Source organism: Salvelinus sp. IW2-2015, linkage group LG8 (assembly GCF_002910315.2).
Source record: "Salvelinus sp. IW2-2015 linkage group LG8, ASM291031v2, whole genome shotgun sequence".
Lineage (NCBI taxonomy): Eukaryota > Metazoa > Chordata > Actinopteri > Salmoniformes > Salmonidae > Salvelinus > Salvelinus sp. IW2-2015.
The window spans coordinates 54,573,622-54,594,107 of NC_036848.1; the positions used below are offsets into that span (position 1 = coordinate 54,573,622).

The 20,486-nt window shown below is 43.3% G+C and overlaps 1 protein-coding gene, 2 long non-coding RNA genes and 1 pseudogene across 3 annotated transcripts in view; 1 reads left to right on the forward strand and 3 right to left on the reverse strand.

The window, feature by feature from the left end:
• Positions 1-2,273, reverse strand: part of LOC139028188 (testis-specific gene A8 protein-like) — a 15,204-nt gene extending 12,931 nt beyond the window's left edge. Inside the window, exon 1 of the mRNA XM_070445049.1 lies at positions 2,217-2,273. Within this exon, the coding sequence (XP_070301150.1) occupies positions 2,217-2,273 (57 nt within the window). The remainder of the gene's footprint in view (positions 1-2,216) is intronic.
• An 8,466-nt stretch (positions 2,274-10,739) lies between these two features.
• LOC111968175 (uncharacterized) lies at positions 10,740-14,804 on the reverse strand. Its single transcript, XR_011480371.1, has 2 exons — positions 12,679-14,804; positions 10,740-12,602 (listed from the first exon to the last, which is right to left on the reverse strand). It is a non-coding gene; the product is annotated as an uncharacterized lncRNA (long non-coding RNA).
• LOC139028168 (uncharacterized) lies at positions 14,709-15,246 on the forward strand. Its single transcript, XR_011480372.1, has 2 exons — positions 14,709-14,759; positions 14,794-15,246. It is a non-coding gene; the product is annotated as an uncharacterized lncRNA (long non-coding RNA).
• A 2,442-nt stretch (positions 15,247-17,688) lies between these two features.
• Positions 17,689-20,486, reverse strand: part of LOC111968176 (dual specificity mitogen-activated protein kinase kinase 6-like) — a 44,140-nt pseudogene continuing 41,342 nt past the window's right edge.

Sequence of the window (20,486 nt, forward strand, 5' to 3'; positions counted from 1 at the left end):
TTAGTACGGTCTGTGGTGGTTCCCTGACCCAGCTAGTCGGTCTGTGTGTTCCTGACCCAGCCTAGTCGGTTGTGTGTTCCCTGACCAGCTAGTCGGTCTGTGTGTTTCCCTGACCAGCTAGTCGGTCTGTGTGTTCCCTGACCCCAGCTAGTGCTGTCTGTGTTCCCTGACCCAGCTAGTCGGTCTGTGTGTTCCCTGACCCAGCTAGTCTGTCTGTGTTCCCTGACCACTAGTCGGTCTGTGTGTTCCCTGACCCAGCTAGTCGGTCTGTGTGTTCCCTGACCCAGCTAGTCGGTCTGTGTGTTCCCTGACCCCAGCTAGTCGGTCTGTGTGTTCCCTGACCCAGCTAGTCGGTCTGTGTGTTCCCTGACCCAGCTAGTCGGTCTGTGTGTTCCTGACCCAGCTAGTCGGGTCTGTGTGTTCCCTGACCGCAGCTAGTCTGTCTGTGTGTTCCCTGACCCAGCTAGTCTGTCTGTGTGTTCCCTGACCCAGCTAGTGTCGTGTCTGTGTGTTCCCTGACCAGCTAGTCGGTCTGTGTGTTTCCCTGACCCAGCTAGTCGGTCTGTGTGTTCCCTGCCCAGCTAGTCGTCTGTGTGTTCCCTGACCCAGCTAGTCGGCCTGTGTGTTTCCCGACCCAGCTAGTCGGTCTGTGTGTTCCCTGACCCAGCTAGTCGTCTGTGTTGTTCCTGACCAGCTAGTCGGTCGTGTGTGTTTCCTGACCCAGCTAGTCCGTGCATGCTTGAGGCCGCTTGCCCAGGTCGGATCATTTCCCTGCCAGCTAGTCTGTCTGGACGCGACCACCTTAGAGAAGGCTGGGTTAGGGGTCCAATTAAGTGCTGTATCCTCTGATGTCCAACTCCGCCTGTTGTTCAAATTCCCATCTCACTAGAATGCTTGGATATAGTTCAACCACACTTTTAGTTTTGACAACCCTTTCTGTTGTGGCTGTTTCTCGCTTGGGCTCTTTCGGATGTTCTATTTGCGTCCTCTTCTCACCATGGGACTTGTTGTCTTGGCGCTGACAAATTTTACTGAATAGACAAAATCTAGGAAGGACAGCCTTTCCGACTCATCCTAGCTGGGTCAGGGAACACAGACAGACTAGCTGGGTCAGGGAACACACAGACCGACTAGCTGGGTCAGGGAACACACAGACCGACTAGCTGGGTCAGGGAACACAGACCGACTAGCTGGTTCAGGGAACACAGACAGACTAGCTGGGTCAGGGAACACACAGACCGACAGTAATCGTATTAATATCTGACCTCATTATCATCCTGTCTGCCATGTACCACGCTGCTCAGTATGTGTAGCTAGGTAACACATTCTATCATGAAGAACTGCATAACTGCTCTCCATTTTCTGGAGGACCGAGATTTGAAATCAGTGGAACACCCGGTGGAAGCAGAGTATAATAGCTAAGGAGACGGAGGAAAATTCTGGCATTTGATTACAAATAATGTGGAGGGAGTCAGAAAGAGCACACAGAAAGCTGTTGTAATCCTGAGACAGGTGTTTTATAACATCTTCAAAAGCGTTCATCCATGTACAGTCGGAAGTTTACATACATCTTAGCCAAATACATTTAAACTCAGTTTCAAAATTCCTGACATTTAATCCTAGCAAAAAATCCCTGTCTTAGGTCAGTTAGGATCACCACTTTATTTTAAGAACGTGAAATGTCAGAATAATAGTACAGAGAATGATTTATTTCAGATTTTATTTCTTTCATCACATTCCCAGTGGGTCAGAAGTTAACATACACTCAATTAGTATTTGGTAGCATTGCCTTTAAATTGTTTAACTTTGGTCAAACGTTTTGGGTAGCCTTCCACAATAAGTTGGGTGAATTTTGGCCCATTCCTCCTGACAGAGCTGGTGTAACTGAGTCAGGTTTGTAGGCCTCCTTGCTCACACGCTTTTTCAGTTCTGCCCACAAATATTCTATAGGATTGAGGTCAGGGCTTTGTGATGGCCACTCCAATACCTTGACTTTGTTGTCCTTAAGCCATTTTCCCACAACTTTGGAAGTATGCTTGGGGTCATTGTCCATTTGGAACACCCATGTGCGACCAAGCTTTAACTTCCTGACTGATGTCTTGAGATGTTGCTTCAAAATATCCACATAATTTTCTTTTCTCATGATGCCATCTATTTTGTAAAGTGCACCAGTCCCTCCTGCAGCAAAGCATCCCTACAACATGATGCTGCCACACCCGGGCCCAGGTGTTTCCCATGTCGCTGACGACCCTCCCGGCTCCGCCCACCGGCATCCTAATGAGGAAACAAGAGCAACGAGAGAGAATACGGCAGAAAGAGTGGGAGGGTCCCCCCCCATAAAACCGGGGACCAACAAGGACCCCGGAACAACGTACCAGCCTCTGCGGCCCAAATTGATGAATGGTTACGTGTTCACACTTCCACTTGCCCCAGCCAACCTCAGACCTCAGCGCACAGGAAGCAACGTTTAAGAGGAAAGAAGAAAACGAAACCAGGAGGGAACAGACAGGAGAGATAGAACCTGACAATACCAAACAATGGTCAGTCACGTAAACATTCAGGAACAGGGCACACAAGAGACCGCGTCAGCTACAAGCTCCAACGAAATGAACATCTCTGGGTCCTTCCTACTCATTACATTTTTACAACATCAAGGTAACAGAATTTCAGAATGTTCAACAGCTGTTCTTCAGTACATCATTCTAACAGTTCCTCTGATGGAAAGCGAATGAACTCATCTACATTAGACGCCATAGTCATAAGTCAATACAAAAAAAATGTATCTCGCTCAACCCCTCTGCTGAGCACACCAGACCACAACCAGAGAAATGACAATCACACTGGGCACCAGAGAAGAGATGAGATATGGAGCTTCCCCATAACCTACAGTAACTCAACCCTAGTCTTCGTGCGGATTCGCAGTGGGTAATTAGGCACTGTAGCCCGCTGGCATGGAAATAAACCCCCCAGCACACTGGCAGATTCCCCCAAGCCACGGATGTGCCCCCGAGACAACTGCTCAGCCCACAGACCCCACACAAAAACAACATTATTAACCACGCCCAACATATTCCAAAATTAAACACGTCGCTAAGCCTAACAGGGGAAAAAGGCTATAGCTCCGGGTAGTAAATTCCACTACCCTACCCCAATTCTCCCACTGAGGTACACAGCCGATTGTACTCACCTCAGACCGATGTCCAACAGCAAGTAGAGTGAGAGTTTCCAGGCTGGGCATGGGCCTGGAAACTAACCAATGTACTCTCTCCAACGCAGCACACAACTATCCACCACAGTGGCAAGTTTACCAAACAGAGGCAACCAATACTGGGCCTACCAAACTCAAAAACTGGAACAAAAGATGTAAACAAAGCACCTACAGAATTTAACATTAACTCCACGTTTTCTCCCAAACAACACTAGTAAGCCAAACGACACTAGTATTAGTCCTTTATAATGCAACAAAGAGCTAAAATGTCTAGGAACCAACCTTATTATCCCAGATGAGCCCCCACTTGTCACGAACCGTCTCGAAGCCCGTAACAAAAAGGGAGATAAAAGAACAACAAAATATATTTATTAACTACGGTAACCTATATTCAAATAAAGAATAGTGTGTCTGCGTGGAGAGAGTCTCCTCAATGAATGTGGAAGAGGTCTATTTATCCTGGGACACACCCGGGCCCAGGTGTTTCCCATGTCGCTGACGACCCTCCCGGCTCCGCCCACCCGGCATCCTAATAAGGAAACAAGAGCAAAGAGAGAGAATACGGCAGACAGAGTGGGAGGGTCTTCACACTCCTAACATAACGATGGTCATTATGGCCAAACAGTTCTATTTTTTTTTTATCAGACCAGAGGACATTTCCCCAAAAAGTTTGATCTTTGTCCCCATGTGCAGTTGCAAACAGTAGTCTGGCTTTTTTATGGCGGTTTTGGAGCTGTGGCTTCTTCCTTGCTGAGCGGCCTTTCAGGTTAAGTCGATATAAGACTCGTTTTACTGTGGATATAGATACTTTTGTACCTGTTTCCTCCAGTATCTTCACAAGGTCCTTTGCTGTTGTTCTGGGATTGATTTGCACTTTTCGCAAACAAAGTACGTTCATCTCTAGGAGACAGAACGCATCTCCTTCCTGAGCGGTACGACGGCTGCGTGGTCCCATGGTGTTTATATTTGCGTACTATTGTTTGGAAATTGCTCCCAAGGATGAATCAGACTTGTGGAGGTCTACAATTTATCTCTGAGGTCTTGGCGTGGTCTGATCCTCTCTCAGCAGGGTGGTGTGGTCTGATCCTCTCTCAGCAGGGAGGCGTGGTCTGATCCTCTCTCAGCAGGGTGGTGTGGTCTGATCCTCTCTCAGCAGGGAGGTGTGGTCTGATCCTCTCTCAGCAGGGAGGTGTGGTCTGATCCTCTCTCAGCAGGGAGGCGGGGTCTGAAACCCTCTCTCAGAGGTGCGTGTGGTCTGATCCTCTCTCAGCAGGGTGGTGTGGTCTGATCTTCTCTCAGCAGGGAGGTGTGGTCTGATCCTCTCTCAGCAGGGTGGTGTGGTCTGATCTTCTCTCAGCAGGGAGGTGTGGTCTGATCTTCTCTCAGCAGGGTGGTGTGGTCTGCTTTTAGCTTTGTTTTGCTTTTCTCATCCTACTCTCACATCCCTTGTTTTTCCCCCCCAGGAGTTTACAGTACTTAGCTAAAGTTCAGCGGGTCCCAACCTTCCAACACGCTCTGTGTACTTACAAATGGCCCACTATTCCCTATATAGGTAGTTCTACAGAAGTGGTGTAAATTCCGGATTACATTTTTAAAAATTGTATCCCGTTTCTCCCAAACTTTCAGCACACACGTCTTCCAACATGTCAGGTAGACATACGGTATATACTACTGACACACTTTGTTTGTCTTGCATATTTCAAATATTTACTGGAACTCCTTACCACCCCACTACATTTTATCATTACTAAAACATAGTGAAAACGTTGTTAAAGGAAGAAGAACCATGCACATTAGAGATCATTTTGACTAACCGTTATTTGCATACCAAATTAACAAAATAGTAAAAACTGGATTTTTAACCAGATTTTCAAAACTTTTAAATTGAGGGAAATATATATTTTTGTAATAGAACAACTCAAGATGAATAAGTGCCACATTTAAAAAAATATATATAATCAATTTCTTTATTATTTAAAACATGAATATTAGGATACAGGGTTTGGGACAGCCACCTATCAATACAAACAGGTGAATAAATAATGACTTGGTACTAAATGAATTGAACAATATGTTTGTTATGGCCTTGGATTGAATTAGAACATATCATGATGTAAATAAATGTCCTACGTGTGGAGACTTACTTCCTCCTTTAAAAGTTGCGTCATTCTGCGGCACACCAAAATATGGCGCTGTACAACGTGACGGTCGGGAGTAGGCTACAGGATTGGAGGATTCTAAATTGTTTGCCTTCATTAGACAACTTTGTTCCAATATTTCTGTAAATCAGTGATATTTATTCCCATAGTAAATCATTATGGATCAATAACTAAATCAACATCTGCATTTTGAAAGAGTATTTTTTATCATTATTTAATAAACGAAATGTGTTTATTTGTTTATTAGGCAATACATACTGTAGTAAACATGGGAAAGTGACTAATCCTTACATAAGGGAGAGCAGGCCATGTCTGTACTACAGAATGCAGGGCACGCGGGAGACCGGTGTTATTTCATAGTTGTGACATCTTCATTATTATTCTACAATGTAGAAAATAGTAAAAATCAAGAAAAATCCTGGAATGAGAAGGTGTGTCCAAACTTTTGACTAGAAGTTGCTTAATTAATTTGATTAATATTATGGTTTTTCTAATCCAAGAATAACCAAAAACCCTCTGGGTTTCCATTAGGATGGAATGGAAAATATGGCGCTGTACAACGTGAAGGTCGGCAGTACAGTACTAGCTATTTAGCTGAGGAATCCCCGCAGGGCACAAGGAAGGAGTAGGATGTCCTTGTAAATAAGAATTTGTTGTTAACTGACTTGCCAAGTTACATAAAGGTTACACTAAGAGCATAACATTTCTGCACCCTAATTTTCTAATTCTTGTCTAACCAATACCCAACCGGATATTAAAACCTCTTAGAACTAGGGGGCGCAGTTTTCGCTTTTGGCTAAAAAGGCGTACCCATTTGAAACTGCCTATTTCTCAGCCCCCGAAACTAGAATATGCATATAATAGTCAGATTAGGATAGAAAACACTCTGAAATAAAAATCGTATTTATTCATCAAGACCATTCCCCATGCTTGCCTCAGAGCAGTGTGAAACGGTGCTAAAATAGTTGTAGGCTTTTCGCACTAATTACAGTCAGAAGACAGTTGAAGAAACTTGCATGGACTTATGGAAATGCTCGGTAAGAAATGTTATAAATATATATATAGTCGAAATGAGTCTCACTATATATATATTTTGTTAATTATCAGAACATTAACCATGTGTGTTCACTTGTATTGTACTGTTCTGTAGTTTCAACCCAATGATTCGTCTGACAAACAGAGAACTTTACATCCTGCAGGCCCTGGCATGGATCAAAGCTGGCGAGACATTCAATAATGCCATCTTCACAGACAAATCAACCGTGGCCCTTGAGCAATTTGATCAAAATTGCTACCGAAAAAAAGGAAGATCAAGCAAGCCAAGTCCCAAGCATCCACTCAAACTCCATGTGTGGGGGGCAATGTCTCGTGACTGTCGGCAGTACAGTACTGGGCTATTTAGCTAAAGAATCCCTGCAGGGCACGAGGAAGGAGTAGGCTGTCCTTGTAGGCTGTCCTTGTTTTTAACTGACTTGCCTAGTTAAATAAAGGTTACACTAAGATCATAACATTTCTACACCTTAATTTTCAGATTCTTGTCTAACCAATACCCAAATGGAGATAAAGTGAAAATAAAATTCTCATTGATTTATCAAGACCAGTCCCCATGCATGTCTCAGAGTCCCCATGCATGTCTCAGAGTCCCCATGCATGCCTCAGAGTCCCCATGCATGCCTCAGAGTCCCCATGCTTGTCTCAGAGTCCCCATGCATGCCTCAGATTCCCTGTTTGCAATGCAGCAGCAGTCCCCATGCATGCCTCAGAGTCCCCATGCATGCCTCAGAGTCCCCATGCTTGTCTCAGAGTCCCTGTGCATGCAGCAGAGTCCCCATGCATGCCTCAGAGTCCCCATGCTTGTCTCAGAGTCCCCATGCATGCCTCAGAGTCCCTGTGCATGCAGCAGAGTCCCTGTGCATGCAGCAGAGTCCCCATGCTTGTCTCAGAGTCCCCATGCTTGTCTCAGAGTCCCCATGCTTGTCTCAGAGTCCCCATGCATGCAGCAGAGTCCCCATGCTTGTCTCAGAGTCCCCATGCTTGTCTCAGAGTCCCTGTGCATGCAGCAGAGTCCCCATGCTTGTCTCAGAGCAGCGCAAAACAGTGATAAAATAGTTGTAGGCTTTTGCTTCTAACTTCAATATGCTCTTTAAATAAATAAGACCTACACCATTTTTAACAGTACATTACTCAACACTAGTGAGACTCATTTCGCCTATGGTAGGCCTACAGTATATTGAAAAATATTTTTTTCAATGATGTGACTCTCTGCCAATAATTACATTTAGAAGATTGGAGGACTCTATATTAATATCTAACGGGCATTTTCCATTAGGATCTGTGAGCATATCTGAGAATATCTAAGGGGCTTTTATATAATTCTGAATTAATTAATAATAATCGCTTTGTTTAAAAAGTAATGATATTTTGGAGATTTCGTTTTTATTTAACCTAGAGTGAGCGAGAAAAAGGCAATTCTTGAACATGGTGTGAGACATTCTCACTAATTTGTACAAAAAGCCAGTTTGTTATTTAGAATTATTTATCTCTGGAGAAACCTAAATGTATTATTTAGCAGACATCACTTGCTTATATTCATGAAGATGATGAGCGATTGGCAAAGGCAATCTGTACTCTGCTGGCATCACGGCACAACATCAACATCGCTCTAATTACAGTCAGAAGACAGTGGAAGAAACTTGCGTGGAGTAACACACACACACTTCGGTAAGAAATGTTAAATATATATATTTACATTTTTTATTATCAGAACATTAACCATGTGTGTTCGCTTGTTTTGTACTGTTCTGTAGTTTCAACCCAATGATTCGTCTGACAAACTAAAGAACTTTACATCCTGCAGGCCCTGGCATGGATCAAAGCTGGCGAGACATTCAATAATGCCATCTTCACAGACAAATCACCCGTGGCCCTTGACCAATTTGCTAAAAATTGCTACAGAAAAAAAAGGGAAGAAGATCAAGCAAGCCAAGTCCCAAGCATCCACTCAAACTCCATGTGTGGGGGGCAATGTCTTGCCAGGGACCAGGCCCATATTTGATTTTTGATTGTAAGTTTGGCTATTTACAAAGCAAAAGGTACATAAAATATTGTAGCCTACACCTCATGGACTGTTTGTTGTGTTCCACAATAATTCACTCGTGCCTCCTTTTTCAGGTATCATTGAGGAAGAAATCATCAAGAGATATGCTGGACCCTAGGTCTCCGAAGAAATAGACTCCAATTAAGCCCTCTTGTTGTTTGTAAAGTCAAATTAAAATGAAGATTATTGTTGAAATGAATTGCTCGACTGGTGTAGGTTTTCTCCATCTGTTGGTGTGCAACACTTGCATAACAAGTTAACTATATTTTCAGCACCAGCCACTGTTCACCTGCTATTGATTGTGCTGCGGTTGCCGCCAGTTGTTTTTCAAATTGAAACTTTATTTAACTAGGCAAGTCAGGTAAGAACAAATTCTTATTTACAATGAAGGCCTACCCTGGCCAAACCCGGATGACGCTGGGCCAATTGTGCGCCACCCTATGACACTCCCAATCACGGTCAGATGTGATACAGCCTGAATTCGAACCAGGGACTGTAGTAAGCCTCTTGCAACAAGATGCAGTGCCTTAGACCGCTGCGCCACTCGGGAGCCATGAACAATATTTATATATATATATATTTATTTATTTATTTCAGAACATTAACCGTGTGTAGGTAGATACAAATGATTTGTTGCAAGTGGGGGGGTTCACACCTAGCTCGGCTATTAGACAACTCTTTAGTAAAGGTTGAATAGTCTATTGTTCAGCTAAAACCTGCTCCCTGCTTGTTTCATTACATTATTATGCAGGTCTCAGAGCAAATAGCCTGGATTGTTGCTCTCTTCCACACGTCATTCAGCACGCTTGTGGGCATGCTGGCAGGACGTACTGTTTTTTATTCTGTATATATGAATTACAAATCAGCCTTTACTTAAATCATGTTTCTAGTCTACTGCATAGTTACAATGTGTAATCATTGATGTCCCAGGAGCATGAGTGGTAAACACTGTTGAAGTGTATAATTGTAATGCATACATGCAGACACAGCATCTTTCAAATAATGGAGTAAACCTGGTACTGGATATGACTGGAGAAAAAAAAAACTTGCTAAATAGCGATTTTTGTAAATGAACTTTATGACAAAGAAATATGCACAATCATTTGTCTCTACATTAACTAACATAATTCTCTGAATTGTACATGTTTTGCTTGACTCGTTATGATGTTATAACTACTTACATTTGCTTATGCCATCTTTGCTGAAGAAAGTCACCAGGGACAGGTGGCTCACGTCAAATTCGTCATTGGAACCACTCGATATGATTGGTCATATAAAAACCTTGGGACCCAAATGAATGAGTGCTCTAACTCCCCCTTGTGGTGGTCTGGAGCAATGAAGCAGTGACGCTGGGTACCTCTAAGTCCCGCAGTGTAACTTTTAAAGGAGGAACAACTGCATGTATGTAGGTAGGTAGGTAGGTATATATAAAAAAAAAAATTGGGGGGGGGGGGACAGCAATTTGCACCACTTCTGTAGAATCACCCATATAACGCACTACTTTCGACCAGGGCCCATAGGGCAGGGCACTACTTTATACCAGGGCCCATAGGGTAGTGTACTACTTTATACCAGAACCCATAGGGTAGTGTACTACTTTAGGGCTCCTCACTCAGGGCATGGTATCATTTGGGACACATCCTCTGTCTTTGTAGTGCAGTACTACGTCAAATCAGTACTACGTCGGTCAGTACTACGTCGGACAGTACTACGTCGGACAGTACTACGTCGGTCAGTACTACGTCAGTCAGTGCTACGTCAGTACAGTACTACGTCGGTCAGTACTACGTCGGTCAGTACTACGCCGGTCAGTACTACGTCGGTCAGTACTACGTCGGTCAGTACTACGTCGGACAGTACTACGTCGGTCAGTACTACGTCAGTACCAGTATACGTCGGTCAGTACTACGTCGGTCAGTACTACGTCGGTCAGTACTACGTCAGTCAGTACTACGTCAGTACAGTACTACGTCGGTCAGTACTACGTCGGTCAGTACTACGTCGGTCAGTACTACGTCAGTCAGTACTACGTCAGACAGTACTACGTCAGACAGTACTACGTCAGACAGTACTACGTCAGACAGTACTACGTCAGTCAGTACTACGTCAGTCAGTACTACGTCAGTCAGTACTACGTAACACATCTCTCTTTTTCGCTGTTGTCGACAGGTTTCAGTCCGTCTGTTCTTTTAACATTGGGCCAGAGCCATAAAGAAGAAAAAAAGAAGAAAAACTGTTTTCCTCCTTGCCCCGGTCCTAGCTGGCCCTTCTCACAATGACACAAAGAAGAATAAGAAAGAAAGAGGACACACACAAAATTATTGTGTAAAAATACCTTTTATTGAATTTCCATCATTACAATCGCACACAATCAGTTTGAGCAATCTTTTTAAAATATTTAATAGAAATTCATTTAGCTCTAAGAAGCAAACAGTCATCAGTCTTTTTTTTTAATCAGAAGCTTTAAAGAGATCAACGTGTAAATATACTGAGAACTCCCCACGGCAACGGTCACCACGGTAACCCTGCCCAACCGCCCATCATACAATAGAATATATGCCCCCCTCGCTCTTCTCCATTTTACTTACAGTAGCATTTGAAACCATCTCTGCAAATGTATTTTCTGAAACCAGTCAGCAATGACTGTATGGACTCATCCACCCTCCCTCCTCATTGCATTCACATTATCCCACTCCCACAAACACACGCCTGGCTTGAATCGGATCCCCCACAAAAGAGCACAACACAAGCACAGCTGCATGTACTGTACCTGCAGCCAGGTATCCATTGGCCACAGAGACACTAAGCTCCAAAAGTTTCCATATTCCAAGAAAGTGAGTCTGATGGCTGATACACAGCTCACCTTAACAAAGAACATTTAAGCAAAAATGTTTTGCAATAATGTGTGAAAACAAAAGCATAGTTTTCACACACTTCACAAACACAACAAATTTACACTTGATATAGTCTGGAAAATGCATAACAAAACAGCAATTTGTTTTTGATGACGACTAAATTACAGCTTCTGAGAAGAGGGCTGGGTGATGTTTGAGTAGAGAAGACAACAGCTGTATTACAGAAACTAACATTAACAACGGGGAAAGTACAAACTGACTAAAAACGTTCCATTTCCAGTTTGGATGGGAAGTCATCATGTCACTGGTTTTATCAGGCATGAGAAGGAAGAGGATGAGGAAGATGGTGACAAAAACAGCATCCTATGATTCTTAGTTTTCAACTTTTCAGACAATGACTCATCCTTACCTGTTTAACCTGTGACCTGTGACTTTTTAAAATTAATAACCGACCCTCCAATTCCCGAAAGAAGAATTCCCGTTTTACCAATACAAAGTCCTAAAATACACGGCTGGGAAAAACTAAATGGGATAAGTCAGAAACCTGGAAGAATCAGACAGTGGGATATGACAACACACGTGAGGATGGGTAGTTGACTGGACATATTTTCCACTGTGACGTCCTGCCACGATGACAACCCCTGGGTGACAATTTCAACAGCAGGTGGGTACTACTAATGAGCACGCAAATAGAACCACTGACAGACACACACACCGACCAACCCACACACACACACACACACGAAAGAGAGGCAGGAAATCATCCTTCCATCATGCACGTCTGGCTCCCTGGGAGAGCCTACTGTGTGTGTGTGTGTGTGTGTGTGTGTGTGTGTGTGTGTGTGTGTGTGTGTGACAGACATGACTGGTCTTAGTATCTTCCAGGAGAGTTCAGCTCAGTTCAGGAGCAGAGAGGATAAATATAGCACTGCCCTCCAGCTCAGTTCAGGAACAGAGAGGATGAAGATAGCACTGCCCTCCAGCTCAGTTCAGGAGCAGAGAGGATAAATATAGCACTGCCCTCCAGCTCAGTTCAGGAACAGAGAGGATAAATATAGCACTGCCCTCCAGCTCAGTTCAGGAGCAGAGAGGATAAAGATAGCACTGCCCTCCAGCCTATCCACTGACTGTATTAGACATGTCCCATAACACACACACATCTTATGTTCTTCTATCCTCATGGGGACCTAAAATGTATTTCCATTCAAAATCCTATTTTCCCTAAGAGCTAACCCTAACCTTAACTCGTCACCATAACCCAAACCTCTTATACTAACCCTAACCTTAACTCGTACCCATAACCCAAACCTCTTATACTAACCCTAACTCGTACCCATAACCCAAACCTCTTATACTAACCCTAACTCGTCACCATAACCCAAACCTCTTATACTAACCCTAACCTTAAACAGCTTTTGTCCTCATGGGGATGTGGGAAATGTATCCTTGTTTTACTATCCTTGTTGGAATATTTGTGGAGTTTAGATCCCTACAGGAACAGAAGAACCCAACACACACACACACACACACACACACACACACACACACACTAGTCAGAATAAAACGGAGCACTATCCTCTATCCCCAACAAAAATGCAATATCAACAACTGTACGTGACAAAAATAACAAACAATATATCATATCAACCAACTTCCAACAACAACACTTGAAATCATACCTCTAGTAAATTCAAGCTCCTGAGTGGCGCAGCGGTCTAAGGCACTGCATCTCAGTGCTAGAGGCGTCACTACAGACCCTGGTTCGATGTCAAGCTTTATCACAACCGGCTGTGATTGGGAGTCCCATAGGGCAGCGCACAATTAGCCCAGCGTTGTCAGGGTTTGGCCGGCGTAGGCCGTCATTGTAAATAAGAATTTGTTCTTAATCTTAACTGACTTGCCAAGTTAAATAAAAGGTTAAATAAAATACATTAAAAAAAAAAAATAACAGTAACCACACAAACTGCCCCTAACATTGGCTGAGCTAAAACTTCCTTTCACCAAATGCAACCGGTTATATGATGCTAACGATATTAAAGATTTTCAGTGTTCGAAGATAGGCCTAAACAGCCTCAAGCAAAGATTAAATAAAAAGTCTAAAAATGACTGATATGATAACTAGCAGATGGGAACAGCATCACTAACAAGCTGTGTTCTACCAGCCAATCATCGCTCCAATCAGGGCTCAAATCTTGGCACACAGAACCAAATATCGCACGTCTTGCGTGGGCTCTGGCTGTTTGATAGTAAGAGTCTGTCACAAAGGGATAGGTAGGGTACAGACACCATGTCCCTGAATTAGTCTCTCTCTCCTCAGCCTGAACTCATGTGTTCCAGCTCCTTGGCCCACCCAATGAATAAATCAGAGTGATGAGGAGGGTGTGTGTGAAGAATAGAGAGGAGACTGGGCCCATTAGGGACCTGGTCAGGACATCAGTGGGTGGCCACACTAAGACTCCTCTTTCTAGGAAGAGACAGGACAGGAACAGTCTGAGAGAAAGAGTTAAAACATTACAAAAGAAAGCAGGGATGATGTGACCAATTCAAAAATTGTGGGAGATGGCTACAGATTTCTGGACAAACCATTAGTTATAATAATAAAGTAATATATTTTGGTTTCATGACTTGAATCTTATGAGCATATAAATCTATCTAATATTATAAAACATTGGACCAGCAGAAGACAGTAACAGTCATGGAACACTGTTGAAAAGAGACGTTGGTCTTTAAGATCTCAGTGGCTTTCAGAAGCTGCAGGGGGAAAACAGCGCCACATTGTGGGTGACCAGACCTTAGCAATCATGTGTGTTGATGGCACAGCATGTACTGTACCACTGTACCTGTCATGCCAAGGGGCAAAGCACAATAGATCCACTACTGTGGAATGCAGTAGGTCTGGTAATGGTCTGGGCTCTTGGATGGTGGTGGAACGCAGTAGGTCTGGTGGTCCCGTGTGGCTCAGTTGGTAGAGCATGGCGCTTGCGAACGCCGGAGGGTTGTGGGTTCATTCCCCACGGGGGGACCAGGATGAATATGTATGAACTTTCCAATTTGTAAGTCGCTCTGGATAAGAGCGTCTGCTAAATGACTTAAATGTAAATGTTAAATGTAAATGTCTGGTAATTGGTCTGTCGGGCTCTTGGATGGTGGTTGAACGCAGTAGGTCTGGTAATGATCTGGGCTCTTGGATGGTGGTTGAACGCAGTAGTCTGGTAATGGTCTGGGCTCTTGGATGGTGGTTGAACGCAGTAGGTCTGGTAATGGTCTGGGCTCTGGATGGTGGTTGAACGCAGTAGTCTGGTAATGGTCTGGGCTCTTGGATGGTGGTTGAACGCAGTAGGTCTGGTAATGGTCTGGGCTCTTGGATGGTGGTTGAACGCAGTAGGTTGGTAATGGTCTGGGCTCTTGGATGGTGGTTGAACGCAGTAGGTCTGGTAATGGTCTGGGCTCTTGGATGGTGGTTGAACGCAGTAGGTCTGGGCTCTTGGATGGTGGTTGAACGCAGTAGGTTTGGTAATGGTCTGGGCTCTTGGATGGTGGTTGAAAGAGGAAGGTGCTACAACAGCACATATAGATAAGAAGGACAGGAAAGGTTTTATAGCCCAGGGCTGATTGTCTCTACAGACACGCAGAGGACATCAATGCATGGATGTTTGTATAGTTGACAGAACGGGTTACTGGACAAGAGAATAGCGGGACTCAGACTCAACACCAAGGTGGAACAGATGACAGTTTCCCTAACACTAAGTTACAACATATTCAAATCTGGGTCTACTTTGCAAAATGAGTACAAGACAGGAATACAGGTATGAATGTCTGGAGTCCGTAATATATTTGTTTTCTTGATTAAGCAACATTGAAATAAGATAGAAATTGTTTGCTAAAAGAACCGTTGAAAGTTTCCAAAAGCAGGACACACACGCACACTGTGAACTGTGCATTTCGTTATTGAAATGTGATTATATCCCGCCTTCCCATTTTCCCGCATCATAAAATTTACAGTAGTTCTTCCATAATAACAGAGGCTCAATAGCATCAGCCATCTTGCCAGTCGCTCTCAGAAAGCAGCAGAAAGCAACGGACGTCGGCCTGTACACAGTATCAGCCACCACAAGAATAACAAGCGACAACCAAGGCTTCCGTCAAACTAGACTACAGTTTCAGAAGCGTTAAAAAAAAAAAAAAAATCTCATGTAAATGAGTTGTATGTTTTGACACGGCATCAAACTACCACTGCATACGTCAGACTCTATTCATCCCACAGTTGTGAAACCAAAGACTGGCATGACTGTCACAATCTAGTAGACTGGGTTCGGTCGGGAGGGAGAGGGGGATTATGCTAACAAATACATTTTAAAACCTATGCAAGCAAGTGGTGAGTTAATATGATACTGTAGTCCAAGTAGGCAAACTTAATGATAGAGAAAAATGTGGAGGYGGGAGGGGTGGGGGGGGTGGGGGGGGTAAATGCAAAAACAGCTTCATTCTAGAACCTATGCAAGCTAATTGTGAGTTTATATGCTCCTACAGTGTTCAGCAGGTAGAGTAGATTCGATGATATATAGAGTAATGTGGAGGAGTTAACGCTGAACAAAAGGACTGTACATTATGTTTGCCTCTGGGGGTGTTCTTGAGCCAAAAGGGGCACCCTAAATATTGTCCATAAATTACATTGGACAGAAAGGGGCACATGCAGAGTGAATAAAGTGTGGGGGYGGGGGGGGGGGGACTTGCCTTGTTGAATACAGAACATCTCTTTACCTGGCAACAGTTATTTTGTTCTCTGTATTTTTAGAGGCACAGATAAGGCTTGTGTTATAAGTAACTGTTTCATTAAAGCATTCTGTCTAGAACGACACACACACACACAGTAAAATAAGACGGTATATTGTTAATACTACGTTTTCAAAGGGAAAACAGCAGTTAATATATCAGTATCCTGTATCTCATCAGTATACATAAATATAAGCTATATAATAATAATATTAGCAGTATAACTATTAGTCTATTCCAGTTCAACATACAGTGGGGAAAGTATTGTGACTGGCTCAGAAGAGAAGAATATTCAGGAAGTGACTAGGACCACAACGACCACATATACTTCACTTTAAAACACATGTAGCACACATAGAAGGGGGCCACATAAACACAGACGCACGCTCCTCACACACACACACACACACACACACACACAGAGACACCGAACACACACACACACAAAGCCCACAATGTGTAGTAGACCTATACATGAGAGCGCAGTCGAGAGAAAAGTGCAGTAACTTCCTTTGACAAACCCACTGCACTTCTGAATGACACCTCCCAACCATTACAGACTTGTGTACTGCTTAACCACTGGACAGTCGAGAATCTGAATATCTCGGTCTTTCAAAGGCGACTGATACCAGTCCATTCTATATTATATATTTTCTGTACATGCAGTGAATTAGTAAACCAATACAACACTTGAGCTTGAGTATAATACAAACACTGAGATTATACAGATATATTCATATCACTTTCAGTTGTAAAAAAAAAAAAAAAATGTTTTCTGTTTTCTTACATTGCGTTTGAAAATATTTCAGGGATTGACCAATAGAGACCCACAGTGGAGGTGTCCTAATACCCATGAAACCTAGCGGTCAAACAGGGAAATGGTTCCATTTTTTTTTTGAACCACTTCAAATAAGAGCCGGTTACCCCGACGTGGCGTTTTGATAACCATGTAAATCTCTCTAGGACAAGGCGTTTTGATAACCATGTAAATCTCTCTAGGACAAGGCGTTTTGATAACCATGTAACGAGTGCTCTCTCAGGAACAAGCGTGACTTTCAGATAAAAAAAGAAAAAGCATTATTAGCATCAAAGTAGAAAACACGCAAATATACAAATCCCTGCTAACTCCTGCACATGCAAGCTCAAATACTTAAACGCTTCAATAATATAAAAGAACCTTTGCTGATCATGGTATGTGTCAATTTAAAAACTTTGCACCAAGGACATGTCACAGATTGCCATTTAACAGAATGTAGCCATATTTGTTAACTTACTGCTATGATCAGATAAATTAATCCAGAGCGCAGGGCGCTGTGTGACACCCTTAATGGGCGGATGTGTCTTATAGTAATGCTCATGGAACACAATAAATGGAATGGTATGCCATTTCCCAGCCATTATTATGAGGTCCTCCTCGGAGCGAGCTCCGGTGATACTCATGAGATTCTTACCTCCTTTGCCTCGAATTCGGCTCAGTTCCAGATCAATCCACGACATGGTGTCACGCATCTTTTTTGCATAGCAACATTAGCTATGCCTAATTCAGCCATTCATTTTTTTTGAGGGTGGGGGGGCGGTAAATTACAAGCGCGAATATATTGATGAAATCACCTTGTCTGAGAGAGATTTACATGGTTATCAAAACGTCATGGCACGGTAAGTCTACACGAAACACAGCCCTTATTTTAAGTGTTTTCTAAAAATCCCCAATGGTGGAAAAACAATTGGAAATATTTCCCTGTTTGACCGCTAGGTTTTATGGGTATTATGACTCATACTGTGGTACTGTATAGGACAGGGCATAATCCACACGTTGCTTAATTCACTAACATCTAACAATGAAATCTGTTTTAGTACTGAGTCTAGTACAGTAACAAGGGTGGGACAAATTTAGAGGTTGGGGGGGATCACATTTCATACAGATATTATTATACATTTAAATTAATCCAGATTATATATGGGCCGGTGCTCCAATACTGAAAATTGCATCTTGGCCCCCTGCCCATATGTAATATGCAAGGGCCTTATGGATAACTCCTCACTCAGTTCCTCTGAGTTCCTCTAATGTCCATCTGCACTGTGCCAAAGGGAGGGGGCGGGAACTAGGGAGGGGGTGGAGTCCCGCAGGTAATAGGGTTTGTGATTGGTGCTTTCTTTTTGTAGGTCCGCCTCCCCCGTGGCCATTGGTCAGAGCATTGGGTTGGGTTAGATCAGGGCGCTCGTCAGTCCCCGAGGATGACCTTGACAAAGCTAGCCACGTCGGTGTCTAAGGATTCATGGGAGATGAAGAAGGGATGTTGCTGGGATGGAGAGAAGAAACCAGAAGAAGAGACTGATTTATGCAGAATCAAATATAACGTTAAAATAATATCCTCAACAACAGTGTGATATATAATCAATAGCATTGATTGGATAAAAATCTAAATGAAGTGGGGAGATTATTAAAATGGGGAGATGTGTCTCCCGACCCCTCCTGTCTCAGCCTCCAGTATTTATGCTGCAATAGTTTATGTGTCGGGGGGCTAGGGTCAGTCTGTTATATCTGGAGTACTTCTCCTGTCTTATCCGGTGTCCTTTGTGAATTTAAGTATGCGCTCTCTAATTCTCTCTTTCTTTCTCCCTCTCAGAGGACCTGAGCCCTATGACCATGCCTCAGGACTACCTGGCCTGATGTCTCCTTGCTGTCCCCAGTCCACCTGGTCGTGCTGCTGCTCCAGTTTAGACTGTTCTGCCTGCGGCTATGGAACCCTGATCTCTTCACCGGACGTGCTACCTGTCCCAGACCTGCTGTTTTCAACTCTCTAGAGACAGCAGGAACGGTAGAGATACTCTGAATGATCGGCTATGAAAAGCCAACTGACATTTACTCCTGAGATGCTAACCTGTTGCACCCTCTACAACCACTGTGATTATTATTATTTGACCCTGCTGGTCATCTATGAACATTTGAACATCTTGGCCATGATCTGTTAGAATCTCCACCCGGCACAGCTGGAAGAGGACTGTCCACCCCTCATAGTTTGGTTCTTCTCTAGGTTTCTTCCTATGTTCTGGCCTTTCTAGGGAGTGTTTCCTAGCCACCCTGCTTCTACACCTGCATTGCTTGCTGTTTGGTGGTTTGAGGCTGGGTTTCTGTACAGCACTTTGTGACATCAGCTGATGTAAGAAGGGCTTCATAAATACATTTGATTGAAATTTGATTGATAACAAAACATGATGTATCACTGGACTAAGTCTCCCATCTAGTGGTGAACTAAGAGTAAATGCAAGAGGACACATTAATGTGTCCACATAACGGGAGATCTCCAAAGTTCAAAACACACTCACCATGAGTTCTGGGTAGTTTGGCCGCTCTTTGGAATTTTTCTTTAAGCTGAGAATGAAAATGGGCAATGAGATAGAAGATTAGATTAGTAATATCTGGTAACGTATCTCCCAGTCCAGGCAGACTGAATGATTGCATCAGCTGTAAGCTGCAAGCGAACGTGGAACTGTTAACAGAGTAAAAATAATAGTTGATAAGAAACGAGATAATTGTAGTACAGTGTTCAGCATGTGATCTATCCTCCCTTCTGCCATGTGGAATTTAATTAGCTCAGGGGTAAAAGCAACAAGAAAATGCAATGACTGAAACTTAAGTGGATCTCAGATTGATTATCTGGGGCCAAGTTAACGTCCCCTTACTGAAACTAGAAGGCATGCTTTCAGAGAAAGAGGCTAATTTTGTACACATTAAACTGCGAGATTGCCCAATTCCAGTCCCCTTGCTTAGAGGGTCCGGGGTCTTCGTCGAGATAATTTCTATGTTGAAGGAGTGAAAAGCTCAGTTCTAGTGACTTTTTTAGAAAGGACATTATACCTCAAAATGTATTAAAATAAAAATGATGCTGACACTATCTAAAATACAATTTCTATGCATGGCCTATATTATCAGATGTGCTATTAGCAATAAGCATGATCAACTTAAACCTATAACATGCAGCAGAGTTGGGGTTTATCCATCTGCATTTACCCCATTGGACACATCCAGATTGTCATTATTAAGAATACTAATAACTGTATTATAAATATGAATACATATAATTCATTATTCATTCTTATTCACTCAACATTTTATTTGGGGGATTCTATTACAAAGTATGTAATTTTTCCTTTTAAGACACCATTGCCCCTTTAAGAGCTATGTTGTGCAGCTGTGCCTAACGGATACTAACGAAGGAAGTTATTTCTGATTTCCTATCATTTGGCAAAGCAAATCGGGCCTGTGTAGAGTAGGGCCGGAACTTTGTGGGCATGGCTGGAGTAGGGCCGGCACTTTGTGGGCATGGCTGGGGTAGGGCCTGCACTTTGTGGGCATGGCTGGAGTAGGGCCTGCACTTTGTGGGCATGGCTGG